This window comes from Oncorhynchus mykiss, chromosome 5, assembly GCF_013265735.2.
Source record: "Oncorhynchus mykiss isolate Arlee chromosome 5, USDA_OmykA_1.1, whole genome shotgun sequence".
NCBI lineage: Eukaryota > Metazoa > Chordata > Actinopteri > Salmoniformes > Salmonidae > Oncorhynchus > Oncorhynchus mykiss.
The window spans coordinates 85,098,654-85,114,270 of NC_048569.1; the positions used below are offsets into that span (position 1 = coordinate 85,098,654).

Here is a 15,617-nt window from a genome sequence, read left to right on the forward strand (position 1 = left end):
AGTGTTATCTCGGTTGTCACTTTTATTTTTTATTTCACCTTTATTTAACCAGGTAGGCCAGTTGAGAAAAGGTTCTCATTTACAACTGCGACCTGGCCAAGATAAATCAGAGCAGTGCGACAAAAACAACACAGAGTTACACATGGGATAAACAATCATACAGTCATACACAATAGAAAAATCTGTATACATTGTGTGCAAATGAAGTAAGGAGGTAAGGCAATAAATAGGCCAATAGTGCCGAAGTAATTACAATTTAGCAAATTACACTGGAGTGATATGTGCAGATGATGATGTGCAAGTAGAAATACTGGTGTGCAAAAGAGCAGAAAAACAAAAACAAATATGGGGATGAGGTAGGTAGTTGGTTGGATGGGCTATGTTAGATCCAAGCTTCCTTATTTTGCCCAAGTGAAGTGAGTTTGGAACAACTGAAAGTATGCATCTTATAAATAATTTTCACATATGAACTTTATATGTCCGAACTCAGAATCAAATAGCGTTCACAAAAATAACATGGTCACTGTGGTAAATGTCTATTTTGATTGGTTATTTTCTGCATTTATCAAAGTCCCATCAGTAGCCTGATTTCAGATGTGTCCACGTAAACAGGATTAAGGAATAATTTGTCTTGCAAAGCATGTAAACGTTTAAATAAATCTATTATATTAATCTGACTAATCATATTATTGTGTGCGTGTAAGCATACTCAATGACAGATCCAGAAACATAGACAGTGCAGAGTGTTCTAATCTAAACCATACAGAGGTTGTATAGAGTCATCCCTAGTATTTCTGAGGCCAAATGACAACAACTCCTCTGTCTACAGCAGGATACACATTACATTTCTCAGCTCAGCCCAGTTCAGCCCAGCTCAGCAAAGCTAATCTATCAAAAGACATAGGGCATCTAAAGCAGGGCTGCACTAAATACTTCCTGGAGGGTCTGAGTTTTTACTAGAGATTGAATAGAGTCCACAAACTTGGCAACGGGTTAAGAGGAGGAAGAGGGATGTAGATCTTACCTGGTCACCATCAGGACCAGGAGAACCCCTTTCACCAACACCCCCAACAACTCCCTGGACACAAAACAAAAGTTATTCACTACACAGTTTTGGCAGTTCAGTTATGAGTTATGGTACTCCTTTAGATATTCAGGCGCTCGTAGGTAATAATCTCTCTTCATTGTGGGCCTGTCAGGTGGAACAGTGTAAAGGAGGCTGGCCCTCCCTGCCTGCCTACACAATGATCTTTATTGCATATTGTGGGATGTTCTGATGAGTCCTAACCCCCTGTTGCTAGGCTACCTGCTTCCCTATGTAAAGGCCTTTGGTTACTCTCTCTGTATCTTGCCAGGTCGCAATTGTAAATGAAAACTTGCCTACCTGGTTAAATAAAGGTGAAATAAATAAAAAATCTGAGACACTGTTTTCCTATGCCACCCTAACTGGCACTGAGAGAGAATCACTCAAATGCTGAACAAAATGCCAGGCTACGCATAAACTCCTGTTGTTGGCATTCTGTCCAGAGGTTGTTTTTATTTCACGAGTAATCTTTTATTTTTGTCTGTGTGTGATTTTTAAATTTTGTCACTGACTGTGTCGAGTGAATTTGCACATTAGCGGCGAACACTCACAGCATACAAATTATGTTGGGCTTCCTGTGTTGAAGGTAAAGTACTACTTCTTTAGGAGTACCTGATATACATGTTTAGGGGTTGTGTAACCCTTCTTTAGGAGTACCTGATATACATGTTTAGGGGTTGTGTAACCCTTCTTTAGGAGTACCTGATATACATGTTTAGGGGTTGTGTAACCCTTCTTTAGGAGTACCTGATATACATGTTTAGGGGTTGTGTAACCCTTCTTTAGGAGTACCTGATATACATGTTTAGGGGTTGTGTAACCCTTCTTTAGGAGTACCTGATATACATGTTTAGGGGTTGTGTAACCCTTCTTTAGGAGTACCTGATATACATGTTTAGGGGTTGTGTAACCCTTCTTTAGGAGTACCTGATATACATGTTTAGGGGTTGTGTAACCCTTCTTTAGGAGTACCTGATATACATGTTTAGGGGTTGTGTAACCCTTCTTTAGGAGTACCTGATATACATGTTTAGGGGTTGTGTAACCCTTCTTTAGGAGTACCTGATATACATGTTTAGGGGTTGTGTAACCCTTCTTTAGGAGTACCTGATATACATGTTTAGGGGTTGTGTAACCCTTCTTTAGGAGTACCTGATATACATGTTTAGGGGTTGTGTAACCCTTCTTTAGGAGTACCTGATATACATGTTTAGGGGTTGTGTAACCCTTCTTTAGGAGTACCTGATATACATGTTTAGGGGTTGTGTAACCCTTCTTTAGGAGTACCTGATATACATGTTTAGGGGTTGTGTAACCCTTCTTTAGGAGTACCTGATATACATGTTTAGGGGTTGTGTAACCCTTCTTTAGGAGTACCTGATATACATGTTTAGGGGTTGTGTAACCCTTCTTTAGGAGTACCTGATATACATGTTTAGGGGTTGTGTAACCCTTCTTTAGGAGTACCTGATATACATGTTTAGGGGTTGTGTAACCCTTCTTTAGGAGTACCTGATATACATGTTTAGGGGTTGTGTAACCCTTCTTTAGGAGTACCTGATATACATGTTTAGGGGTTGTGTAACCCTTCTTTAGGAGTACCTGATATACATGTTTAGGGGTTGTGTAACCCTTCTTTAGGAGTACCTGATATACATGTTTAGGGGTTGTGTAACCCTTCTTTAGGAGTACCTGATATACATGTTTAGGGGATGTGTAACCCTTCTTTAGGAGTACCTGATATACATGTTTAGGGGTTGTGTAACCCTTCTTTAGGAGTACCTGATATACATGTTTAGGGGATGTGTAACCCTTCTTTAGGAGTACCTGATATACATGTTTAGGGGTTGTGTAACCCTTCTTTAGGAGTACCTGATATACATGTTTAGGGGTTGTGTAACCCTTCTTTAGGAGTACCTGATATACATGTTTAGGGGTTGTGTAACCCTTCTTTAGGAGTACCTGATATACATGTTTAGGGGTTGTGTAACCCTTCTTTAGGAGTACCTGATATACATGTTTAGGGGTTGTGTAACCCTTCTTTAGGAGTACCTGATATACATGTTTAGGGGTTGTGTAACCCTTCTTTCCCACCGGTATTTCCATCTCTCCTCACGCCTCCTCCTCTCCCTTCCCATCCCCTTCTCTGTTAGGAGCTGTAGTGATTCAACCCCCTCCAGTTACCCCCCAGCCTTCCACCATCTTGATAGCAAATAACTTTTTCCACAATTTGGATCACATTTATTGACAGAGATGAATGTGGCATGTTCCCCTTTTACTTCTCCAGTAATATCTCTGGGTTCAAAGCTGTGTGGTGTGGGTGTAGTGGGATCCATTACCTGTCTTCCTTTGGGACCATTCTTCCCAACCGGACCAGGAATACCCTGGGAAAAAAAGAACTGTAATGTAACTTAACTCTCAGGTGTGGAAAAGTGACTGCCATTTACTGAGTAATTGATATGAAAAGAATATATTCTAAAGACCTCCCCCACAGAACAAATGAATGTATGTTCTTGATTGGACACTACTGCCAGGCTAAGAGAGCAAGCTGAGTTATTAGGGGATCATCAACACTGTACTACAGTGTTTAGAAAGAGCATATTCTCCACTCATACAACAATGTGGAAAATGTAGATGTTAGACATGTTATTGTCCTTATGGAAGAACTCCCAGAGGAGAGATCAATGTACTTGGATCAACTGCTTTGTAAGTATCAGCAAACATTTGTATCTATAAATAAGTTACAATTAACAAGGCTAACCACATATTTTCCTGTTGCTTCATAGCTCCAAAACAGATGAAATACAACATGAATTGCCTTTGGTTAGATCAGAGTTTTCCTATCTTTATGACCCTCGACCCTCTACATGGAAGGTTCAAGAGGAGTATAACTGACATGGTGAGTTAACCAGTAGTCTTGGTTACATCCTAGACCTAATCCAAATAGACAGCATAATGGATCATTCCTGACAGACACTTAATTAGGTGCACATATGAATCAAGGTTGCCTGGCCAAGATGTTCAAAAATGACCAGCATGGTCAAATAATAACAATCACAGTAGTGGTTAGCCTTGTTAATTGTAACTTATTTATTGATACAAATGTTAAATAAAGGTTAACTAAAATATAAAAAGGTGATACTTACTCTCTCCCCTTCTAGCCCTGGTGGACCAGCTATACCAGGAGGACCAATGAAACCCTGAAACACAAACACACATTAGTTACAGCTGAACCCGTTTGAACATGTGTAACACTTTACCTGGAGGTATACTGCAAAGTCCTGAGCATGTAAGAGCTCTTAATAAAGTCTTATAATCATATCTAACATCTAAGAAAGATATAATTTGGACAGATTGTACAAATGTAAAGTCTTGCCTCCCAATCCCACTTCCCCAAAACACTTGTAAATATTGGACTTTAAATTGTGTTTATTCAGTTCTATTGAGGCATTTACTTTATGTTGGTATTCTTATCTTTATTATTTCTTATTGTTGTTGCATTGTGGATAAGGAACCAAGTAAGCATTTTGTTGGACAGTGTATCCTGTACATATGACTAGTAAAAGCTGAAACCTGAAACATGTCTTTACTTTGTCTATTGATGGATTAGGACAGGGGGCGTTACTGAACTGTAGCATAGCTGTACTGAACTGAACATTCATCAGTCACCCACAGACAGTGGAAGTTTAACAGGAATGCTGATGAACCTACAGTACAGCACACACAGAGATAAATCACCATATATCTGATGGTACAGTACTTACAGATGTAGGATCTCAATTTGATCACCCTGTTGCTGGAGAACTTTCGTGCAAGGTTTAAAAAGGCTTCTGAAATTTGTAATATACACTATGAAATTTCAGACTTGATTTTCCCTTACTAAAATTGTATCAACCCCTATAAAAAATGTATATTAACTATATCCCCCCAGGATAGGATTATCTTCCTCATGTAGCAAACTGGCTCAAATGAAGATCCTATATATGTACAGTACCAGTCAAAAGTTTGGACACACCTACTCATTCAAGGGTTTTTCTTTATTTGTACTATTTTCTACATTGTAGAATAATAATGAAGACATCAACACTTTGAAAGTAGCCACCCTTTGCCTTGATGACAGCTTTGCACTCTCTTGGCCTTCTCTCAACGAGATTCATGAGGTGGTCACCTGAAATGCATTTCAATTAACAGGTGTGCCTGTTAATTTGTGGAATTTCTTTTCTTCTTAATGTGTTTGAGCCAATCAGTTGTGCTGTGACAAGGTAGGGGTGGTGCACAGATGATAGCCCTATTTGTTGAAAGACCAAGTCCATATTGTGGCAAGAACAGCTCAAATAAGGAAAGAGAAACGACAGTCCATCATTACTTCAAGACATGAAGGTCAGTCAATCTGTAAAATGTCAAGAACTTTGTACGTTTATTCAAGTGCAGTCGCAAAAAGCATCAAGAACTATGATGAAACTGGCTCTCATGAGGACTGCCAGAGGAAAAGAAGACCCAGAGTTACCTCTGCTGCAGAGGATAAGTTCATTAGAGTTACCAGCCTCAGAAATTGCAGCCCAAACAAATGCTTCACAGAGTTCAAGTAACAAACACGTCATGCTTCATGGTGGGCACTATGCATGTGGAGATCAACAGGACCAAGACCCAACACACCTCCAGGCTGTGTAAGAGCTATTTGACCAAGAAGTAGAGTGATGAAGTGCTGCCTCAGATGACCTGGTCTCCACAATCACCCAACCTCAACCCAATTGAGATGGTTTGGGATGAGTTGGACTGCAGAGTGTAGGAAAAGCAGCCAACAACTGCTCAGCATATGTGGGAATTCCTTCAAGACTGTTGGAAAAGCATTCCAGGCAAAACTGGTTGAGAAAATGCCAAGAGAGTGCAAAGCTGTCATCAAGGCATAGGGTGGCTCCTTGAAGTATCTAAAATATTAAATATATTTTGATTTGTTTAACACTTTTTGGTAATTACATGATTCCATATGTGTTATTTCATAGTTTTGATGTCGTGACTATTATTCTACAATGTAGAAAATAGTAATAACAAAGAACAAACCTTGAATGAGTAGGTGTGTCCAAACTTTTTACTGGTACTGTATATAAACCACCATATCTCTAATGGTACAGTACATACAGATAAACAGTTGTGACATCCTGCAGACTGTTGAAAACCTGAGCAGATGTATCTGAAGCCCATCGAACCGGTAGTGTCTCTGAACTCATTTGAGCCCTGCGTTTCAGGTGAGTTAATGTATGTAGCTAGAGGAACCCTGTAGTGGTTCTAAGCAGATCAAAGGTCAGTGATGATGATATTCACCTATTCTAGTGCTGGCATTTGCATGTGTTCACATAAGTACACACACGCAAGTCCACAGAAATGTTAGCCTAAAGTCAATCATTCAGCCTAATGATACATTGTCTGACATCATGGACAGATTTGAAAGGGATAGATCTCTCTCTTTCGGCCTCTTCTTTCTCTCATTCTTCCATCTTTCTGCCAGGGGAGCTATCAACCCTGGTCTTATTGAGCTGAAACAGCTCTGTCTGTTTCATGGCTAGATCAGCAGGTGGACTGGTCACCCATGCTGCTCTGGGAAAAAAGTCCCATCTTTGCGGCCATTTATCCATGCTCAGTAAGAAAAGTACAAGCTGTGCATCTTTCAAACATTTACATTCTTAATTACGAATCCCTCTTTGCTGACAGGCTAAGAGATGACCACCTCAATGAGAGATCAGTCATGTCCCCATCTCACTCAATATGAAACAGAATACTCATCTGGGGGTAGCAAATAATGCCTCGTCCCCATTACCTCACAAATCACCCCCAAAAAGAGCGTAGAAAAGGGAGGAACATTGTTATTCTCCCTAACTAACAGGGTGTGGAGTGGACACATGAACAGGCAGACAGAGTCTAGTCCAGTGTGGGGGACAGGAGATTTCTATAATAAGAGCAGACAGCAGTCTGACTGGCAGCATATCTGCAATGTTTTGGTTTCTTCCTAACTAGAATCACATGTTCCTTCAGTCAGCAATAATACACCATGTACAGGAGACGACTAAATATCTCTCTCTGTCTCTGATCTCTCTCTTCCTTCATATTTTCTTTCCATTCTTTCTGTCATTCTTTCTCTTTCATCTCCTCCTCTCTCTCGCTCTCTCTTTCATCTCCTCCTCTCTCTCTCTCTCTCTCTTTCATCTCCTCCTCTCTCTCTCTCTCGCGCTCTCTCTTTCATCTCCTCCTCTCTCTCTCTCGCACTCTCTCTTTCATCTCCTCCTCGCTCTCTCTCTCTCTCTCTCTCTCTCTCTTTCATCTCCTCCTCTCATCTCTCTCTCGCTCTCTCGCTCTCTCTTTCATCTCCTCCTCTCTCTCTCTCTTTCATCTCCTCCTCTCTCTGTCTCTCGCTCGCTCTCTCTGTCTCTCTCTCTCTTTCATCTCCTCCTCTCTCTCTCTCTCTCTCTTTCATCTCCTCCTCTCATCTCTCTCTCGCTCTCTCTCTCTTTCATCTCCTCCTCTCTCTCTCGCGCTCTCTCTGTCTCTCTCTCTCTTCCATCTCCTCCTCTCTCTCTTTCATCTCTCTCTCTCTCTCTCTCTGTCTCTCTCTCTCTTTCATCTACTCCCCCCCTCTCTCTCTCGCTCTCTCTTTCCACATTCTTCAGCCATGGCAATCTGCCAGAGATGTCCTGTATTTTTCCTAATAGGCTGTTGTCATTCTGTCTCTGATATGAACATATCATGTATGCATAACACAAAGGACAACCTGTGAGGGATACCCCTTACACTTCCCATACTTTAACAGAGCAAACCAAGTGTTTCCTTTTTATTCCTCCACCTCTTCATACCCTCCTCTTCTCTCTCTCTTCTCTCCCTGACCCTCTCTCTTCGCTCCCTGACCCTCTCTCTTCTCTCCCTGACCCTCTCTCTTCTCTCCCTGACCCTCTCTCTTCTCTCCCTGACCCTCTCTCTTCTCTCCCTGACCCTCTCTCTTCTCTCCCTGACCCTCTCTCTTCGCTCCCTGACCCTCTCTCTTCTCTCCCTGACCCTCTCTCTTCGCTCCCTGACCCTCTCTCTTCTCTCCCTGACCCTCTCTCTTCGCTCCCTGACCCTCTCTCTTCTCTCCCTGACCCTCTCTCTTCGCTCCCTGACCCTCTCTCTTCTCTCCCTGACCCTCTCTCTTCTCTCCCTGACCCTCTCTCTTCACTCCCTGACCCTCTCTCTTCTCTCCCTGACCCTCTCTCTTCTCTCCCTGACCCTCTCTCTCATCTCTTCCCTCCTCTATTCCCCCCCTCTGTTCTCGAGCAGAGAGAGAGCATGCCTGTGCTTCCTCCTGAAGAAAGAAATGGGCCTGACACTGTCTAATCCCTTCAGGAAATTAAGTATTCCCTCTAACAGAGCTGAGCGCAGTGGAGGGAAGAGGAGAGAGGGGAGAGGGAAGAGGGGAGAGGGCAGGAAGTAGGGAGTTGTACTTACACGTACACCTTTAGGACCTAGGTTACCTTCTGGCCCAGCCAAACCCTGCAACAAAGGAGACCAGCATGAGAAGAGGGCATTGTCACACAAAACAGTGAAGAGAGAGACTGTCTGTTATACAGGACAATTCCCAATATATTGGCATTTCTGAGTACAGACATATGATAGTGCACAGTTAGAATTCTGGGTAATGTGGTCAAACCAAGAGGATGGATGGAGGAATCTGGAGAGTATTCACTGCACCTGCCTGCCAGGGTAACCTGCAGCCCCAGTCACTCCTGGGAGTCCTGGTATGCCCTGTGGAAAGAGAGAGAGCGAGAGAGAGAAAGAGAGAGAGAGAGAGAGAGAGAGAGAGAGAGAGAGAGAGAGAGAGAGAGAGAGAAAGAGAGGGCAAGAGAGAAAGAGAGAGAGAGCGAAAGAGAGAGAGAGAGAAAGAGAGAGAGAGAGAGAGAGAGAAAGAAAGAGAGAGAGAGAAAGAGAGAGAGAGAGAGAGAGAGAAATAAAGAAAGAGAGAGCAGTATGTAAGAAGAGAAACATTGGCCCTTGCCAACGCTGCCAGCTTAGTAATAAAACAGGCACTGTTCACCCTCACCCGCCACTCCACTGCTCTCTTACCCGCTATCCTCCAGCCGCCCTGTCTACTGACTCTGTGAACCCCTCTCCACACCCATCCCCCTCCCCTCCTCTGTGCTTCCAGGCTCCTGCCTCTGGTACTGGTAACATAGAGGGCAGAGACCCAGAAAGACTGTGTGTACAGACAGACTGTAGCAGAACACTCTCTTCTCTTCTCTCTCTAACTCCTCCCCTTCCTGTTCCAGCCTGAACCCTGACCAATCACCTCAGGGCACAGAGTGGCACCTGGTGCTGAAGTCATCGCAACACCTCACCAGATTTCAGCGTGCTGCCTGAGAGTTATGTGTTGACAGGGGAAACATTTCTTCTTCACAGAGAAGGAAGGGACCTGACTATACATCTAATGAGCTGCCTGTGCCTCTCTCTGTGTGTGTGTGGATGTGTGTGGATGTGTGTGGGTGTGCGTGTGTCATGCTCTAGCCCCAAAGTTGGCCATACTGAGATCAGTGACCTGGCCTGTTCCTAACACTAAAAGGAGCGGGTTTAGGACATGTGGGTGACGACCCTCTCTGACCCAATGAACGCTAATGACTCACCTGTTCCCCTGGCTGTCCTGATGGCCCTGGATAGCCCTTAGGACCCTGCAGGTAGAGACACAACACATTCATGATGACCAGAGACAAAGAGGACTGAAAAGAGAATGTCACCTGCTCTACATTAGTTATCCAGTATAGGAACCCTGACTGACTGAGTCATACAGACTGATATCTGAACACTTAAGATCTGGGTCAGTAAAGAGAGAGCAAGAGAGAGAGAGAGGGGGTGGGTAAAGAGAGTGATTGTACACCTGTGATGATTTAGTCTGTATGAGGCAGTATACATTGCCAGGTAGCTAAAGGTCAGTCTGTGTGCATTTCAGCCATACAATCATTCAGAGACAGGACGCCCAGTGTTGTCTAACGATTCTGGAACATTCCAGAGCTTCCTTCCTCCTTCCCAGCATCCAGCAGTCTGATGTCACCCTAGCAGTTAAAGGTCATGGTCTGGTGCCACCCCAGAGGTCAAGGGTGAAAGGGTGTGGAGACTTACTTGTGACCTGGTCTGGGCATGGCAAGGCTTTTTCTGCTCCGGGTCAGCAGGCGTGTGTGAACCCCTCTAAAACACTCAGAAGAGGTGAAGGTCGAGAGTCATTCGTCCTCCGAAACGCGACCCTGCCAAGCCGCACTGCTCCTTGACACACTACTCGCATAACCCGGAAGCCAGCCACACCAATGTGTCAGAACAAACACCGTACAACTGGTGACCGTAAGTCAGCTTGCAGGTGCCCGGCCCGCCACAAGGAGTCACCAAACCCTCCCCTATCCCAGACGACGCTGGGCCAATTGTGACACAGCCCGGGATCAAACACGGATCTGTAGCGCGATGCAGTGCCTTAGACCGCTGCGCCACTCGGCAGGCCCTTTATCACAAATCTGAGTAGTTACTTGGGGGCAAGGTGATTTGTAGATCAGTGATTCTGAGGCCAGTACGGTGAATCTACAAATAGCTCATATTTGTTTGGGACAGGAGAGCAAAACATTTTTTACAGGCCTGCGTTCCACATAGCTCCTTTCTTCTCCTCCACAGTTTCCTAGGTTGTGACACGGTAACCTTAAGACTCAATAAAAAAAACACTCAGAGGTAAAGGGCTACGGCCGAAGTCAGCCATTTCCTCTGAAAATACCTTCCCGGGGCACAGTTGATGGGCTGGGTTTTAGGTTCAGCTAATGCAAACATTTGTCTGTCTCCTCCTGGGAGGCAAAGGTAAAGTCCAACTTCAGACAGATATGTGGAGAGTAGAACTAGGTTCCAATACTATTTGAAATGTTTTAAATACTTTTTGCGTTTGCTTTAGTCTGCCTGGTGTTTTCTATTGATTCCATGCAACAGGCAAGCTCAATCAAGCACAGCTAAAGTATTTGAACCGATAGTATTTGAACCCAGGTCTGAGGGATAGACAGAGTAAGACTAGGGGCAGTCACAGTCCACAGCCAGCTACAGTATGTGAAGACCGATAAACGCTCTTAATTCTGAGACTAAACTGAAGACATTTGAGAGAGCTTTGCTGTGTGTGCTGATGTATGAACTGAATTGGTTCCTTCCCTGCTTCCTCCTTCTCCTCACGCCATTTGCTCTTTTGAAGAGGCATCAGATAGTGTGCCTGTCATCGGGGCCATAAACTCCCTCAGACTGCCTTTCCTCTTAAAGATGACCCTTGGCCCTGGTGGTTCTCAGGTTCTGGCGGGGGAGCTCGGCTGCAGACAGGTCTCACGGCGACGCCACCTCCCTATGCTGCCCGTGTGTGTGTATCTGTGAATGTGTGTGTGTCCAGCCCGACGGTGCGAGAGCAGGGTGGGCTGAGGGGCCCTGTCTGAGAGACAGACGTTCTCTGTGGCTGGGTAACATTATCCTGATTCCTGACCACAGCCAGGGACCGCTGGAAGCCTCTGCTTAAGGTGGGGGTAACACTTAGGAGGCTTATACAATGGGAAAATCGTGTGTGAGGTGAGCAGAAATAGCTCAGATTCAGAACAGAAGCTCATGCAGTGAACTCAAACTGATAATGGGATAATCTCTTTGGATCAGGACCGTTCTCATTATTCATGTCTTAAAGAGCCAGTTGCTTAGATCATTTGTTTCTGGCACACCTAGAGGTTAAAGGCCCAGTGCATTCAAAATTCATATTGTAAAACAGCTGATGAAACTAACCCTATAAAAGTATAAAAAAATGTATTTGATCAGTGGTATTTACTAATCAGCAGGTTTGAATGGGCGGGATTTCGCCTTTCCATGGTGACATCACCATGCAGTAAATTGATTAATAGACCAATAACAAAAAAAGTTCCAAACCTTTCTGCCAATAACAGATCTTTTTCAGTTTTCCCCTCCCCACTCAGACCCCTTCCAGACAGTCCTAGCAAAATGATTGCATTTCAAATATTTCTTTCTTCTAAAAAGCTAATTTTGCCCATTTTAATGCACAGCTATTACAGTAAGGTACTTCATTTTTTTGCATAATGGTGTTATAACCGTTAACCATTGAACTCTTACCATTGGACCTGCGAACCCGTCTGGACCTAGAACACCTTGTGGACCTCTGTCACCCTGGAAACAGAGGGAGGAAACCATGACAGCAACATTAGTTAGATCCCTCCTTCTTCCACCACAGTAGAAGAACAAGTTCTTAGCAAGTCTCTTTTCATATGACAATATTCGCCAAGTAAAGAAATGTATTAAATGTATTAAGAAATATTATATAAGGGTAAGAAGAGACTGAACAGGGAGTTGCAGCTGGCAAACATGCAAACAAGCAAAGGATGAGGATGGATAGAGTGCAGGTCAACAGAAACAGCACTGACTGATAAAACGTAGCTGTGTCAAAGCATTACAGCGAGACACTAAGATGTTAAGATGTCAGAAGAGAACTATCGGAGTAGTACAGGATATGATTACAGATAAAGAGAATGATACAAGGAAGTTAGCATGAACTAAGAGGGAAAGAGACAGAAAGAGACAGAGAGAGAGAGAGAGAGAGAGAGAGAGAGAGAGAGAGAGAGAAAGAAAGGGCATGGAGAGAACGTTGCGAGACAGGTATAGAGAGAAGAAAGGAAGATAGGTGAAGAGAACAAGAGAGAGGAGAGGGGAAGAGGGAAGCGAGAGAGAGATAGGAGAGAGAGAAGAAGAGAACAAGAGAGAGGAGAGAGGGAGAGGGGAAGAGAGAAAGAGCTAGGAGAGAGAGAAGAAGAGAACAAGAGAGAGGAGAGAGGGAGAGGGGAAGAGAGAAAGAGCTAGGAGAGAAAGAAGAAGAGAACGAGAGAGAGAAGAGAGGGAGAGGGGAAGAGAGAAAGAGCTAGGAGAGAGAGAAGATGAGAACAACAGAAGGAGATGTAGGTAAGGGAGATAAAAACACATGGTGAGAAAAGAGAGAGAGAGAGGGGCACAGGGACGTCAGAGGCGGAATGAAAAAGACCAGTGATAGACAAGAGGGAGGAAGGAGGGAGAGTCACGGAGGGAATGGATGTTGCTAAAAGTGAAGTTAAAAGATATGAGATCAGGGAAGAGGGAAGAGGGTGAGTATCCATTCTTAAAGGGGCGCATAGGAAGAGGCACTGTAAAGTATCCCTGGGAAGAGATGGAGATGGAGCGCATGAGAGGAAAAGTAGACAGAGCACCAATAACGAGGGATCGAGGGACGGTAAGACATTCAGAGAGAGAGAGAGAGAGAGAGAGAGAGAGAGAGAGAGAGAGAGAGAGAGCTGAAAAGCCAAAATGTGCAGTTTTGTGTCCTCCTGCCACAACCTGAGGGACAGCCAGTGAAAAGTGCAATGTAACGTCAATAATATTTCCCATCTTGTTTTGTTTTGTGTTTCATACCATGACATGTGTCTTCTCAGTCAGGTTGACACTGGTCTACTACCATTGCTTTAATGTATTGTTGTTCTGATTGATATTGTTGTTGTAGTTGTTGGTAATGGTAATCCCATGTCCACTACTACTATTATTATTGCTGTTGGTCCCACCATTTTTATATATATATATATATACTGTAGATACTGTATATATATATATATATATATATATATATATATATATATAGAGAGAGAGAGAGAGAGAGAGAGAGAGAGAGAGAGAGAGAGAGAGAGAGAGGGAGAGAGAGAGAGAGGGAGACAGAGAGGAAGGGAGAGGGGGGAGACTACGCCAGATGATTCTTTACCTTGTCTCCTGGCGGGGCCTGACCTGGGGACAGTCCTGGATCGCCCTTGGAGCCCTGACAGTGACACACAGAGGGTCAGCACTTATTTATAGCAGGCAGCACCTTTCACTACATACAGGGGGGGGGGGGGGGTCAAAGTTAAAATGTCATCTCTGCTGCTCCATACTGTGGCAAAGTTCACAACCTGATTCCCATACTCTAAATCTCTTTAAAAGAGAAGGAGGTCCAACAGTGTTTTGCAATAAGAACAAAGTGACAGTGGGAACCACACAGGCTGATTCACACAGGGTAAGGTTCCCAAACAACTCCAGTCCTCAGTGAGGGGAATGTGGATGAGCTTCTTTACAGACACATCTCCTCATCTCCTTCCTGACTGACTGATCTATATTGACAACTGTGATTGGTTAGGATGGGTCCTAGGTCCTAGGCCTCTCTTTCAGCCCAAACCCAACACTCTGAATAGATGTGGATTGAGTTACATAGCCGCCCCAGAGCTGAGGAAATACAGACAGTGGATACGCATATATAGTAACAAAGGGACAAAATGATACAAAAGCATGACTGCATTTTGGACATACTTTTCCCTTTATAAACATAATATGTCAGACAGAGTTCAAGTTTATGTTATGCTTTACCCTCTATGAAAGTCTAAATGTTTCCACAGGCCATAGAGTACCCTTACATCTAAACATGAAATGACATATGTCCACATGTTCAGGGACTGAGAAACATATAAAGGCCGTGTTTTATTTTCTGTCTTGACAGAGGTGTATGTTTAGAGTCCAGGTGACACGTCAGAAAGCTTAACTACCGTCAATACCTGTCCATCACTACTGATGACCTGTTTTATTTTACCACACAATAACCAACAATTATAACTGCTTAAATTCTGTCGTTCAAATATTTATACAAATAGTCAAACAAAATGAAAAAAAGAAATATAAGATGACCTACTCTCAACAGATGTTTCTCTCTGGGCAGAGTACTAAGTATACCGTGACATTTGGGGGCGCCTCTTTGGGTGCACGCGCTTGTCATTTAATGTTAAAAATGTATTTCATTTCCATTGTGTCATGAACACGAGCAGATGTTTTCATCTGATTGTCAAACAAACCCCTTCAAAAAGTAGGCAACCTGCAGCAATGTACGTTCATCCACTACAAAAGAATTGCAGCATCCAAACAGTGCACTGGGCACGCGCCATTTGAAGAATGGAAAGAGACATCTGTTACACAAACCAGAAGTGTAATAAGTCTAATAAGTGTAATAACATTCAGTATTCAGTAATAACATTCAGTATTCATTTTCCCCAAAATTGGAAGAATAATGTTTCATACTTTCCTTTAATTCGCAAGTGGCTGAATCTATCACACCAGAGAAAGCATTTGAGCAAGCAAGACAGCGCCCCTCTGTCTCAGTATGTGTAGCCCATTTATCTGATGGTTTCTGGTCAAAAAGAGTATTACATAAGGGGCACTATTTTGCTCGCTCTGATGTTTTCTCCGGTGAGATAAATGCTTCTTGCTGTCGCCGTGCGTCTCGGTCAAATTAGCAATATCTATAGACCCCCCTCAAAGTTAGACTTTTGTTGCCTTTAGAAGAGCTCATGTCTCGTTCAGGAGAGCTTAACTCCACCCTGGCTCCCCAGTAGTTCACACTCTGTCTCTGGGGGTTTTGACTCACACACTTGTTTTGACTGATGGCCATTTAAGCATTCAGCTGCAAAGTGCAGGG

General features: G+C 43.6%; 2 protein-coding genes across 2 annotated transcripts in view; both read right to left on the reverse strand.

The window, feature by feature from the left end:
* The window catches only part of LOC110524715 (collagen alpha-1(XXIV) chain), a 241,432-nt gene that overhangs the window by 164,648 nt on the left and 61,167 nt on the right, over positions 1-15,617 (reverse strand). Inside the window, exons 6-13 of the mRNA XM_036978599.1 lie at positions 13,884-13,937; positions 12,221-12,274; positions 9,727-9,771; positions 8,801-8,854; positions 8,558-8,602; positions 4,231-4,284; positions 3,424-3,468; positions 1,025-1,078 (exon numbers count right to left, since the gene is read on the reverse strand). Of these exons, the coding sequence (XP_036834494.1) occupies positions 1,025-1,078; positions 3,424-3,468; positions 4,231-4,284; positions 8,558-8,602; positions 8,801-8,854; positions 9,727-9,771; positions 12,221-12,274; positions 13,884-13,937 (405 nt within the window). The remainder of the gene's footprint in view (positions 1-1,024; positions 1,079-3,423; positions 3,469-4,230; positions 4,285-8,557; positions 8,603-8,800; positions 8,855-9,726; positions 9,772-12,220; positions 12,275-13,883; positions 13,938-15,617) is intronic.
* On the reverse strand, positions 1,595-3,269 carry LOC118964676. The gene is made up of 2 exons (XM_036978600.1): positions 1,742-3,269; positions 1,595-1,696 (listed from the first exon to the last, which is right to left on the reverse strand). The coding sequence occupies exons 1-2, from the start codon at positions 3,188-3,190 to the stop codon at positions 1,679-1,681; spliced, it is 1,467 nt and encodes a 488-aa protein (XP_036834495.1). The 5' UTR covers positions 3,191-3,269; the 3' UTR covers positions 1,595-1,678.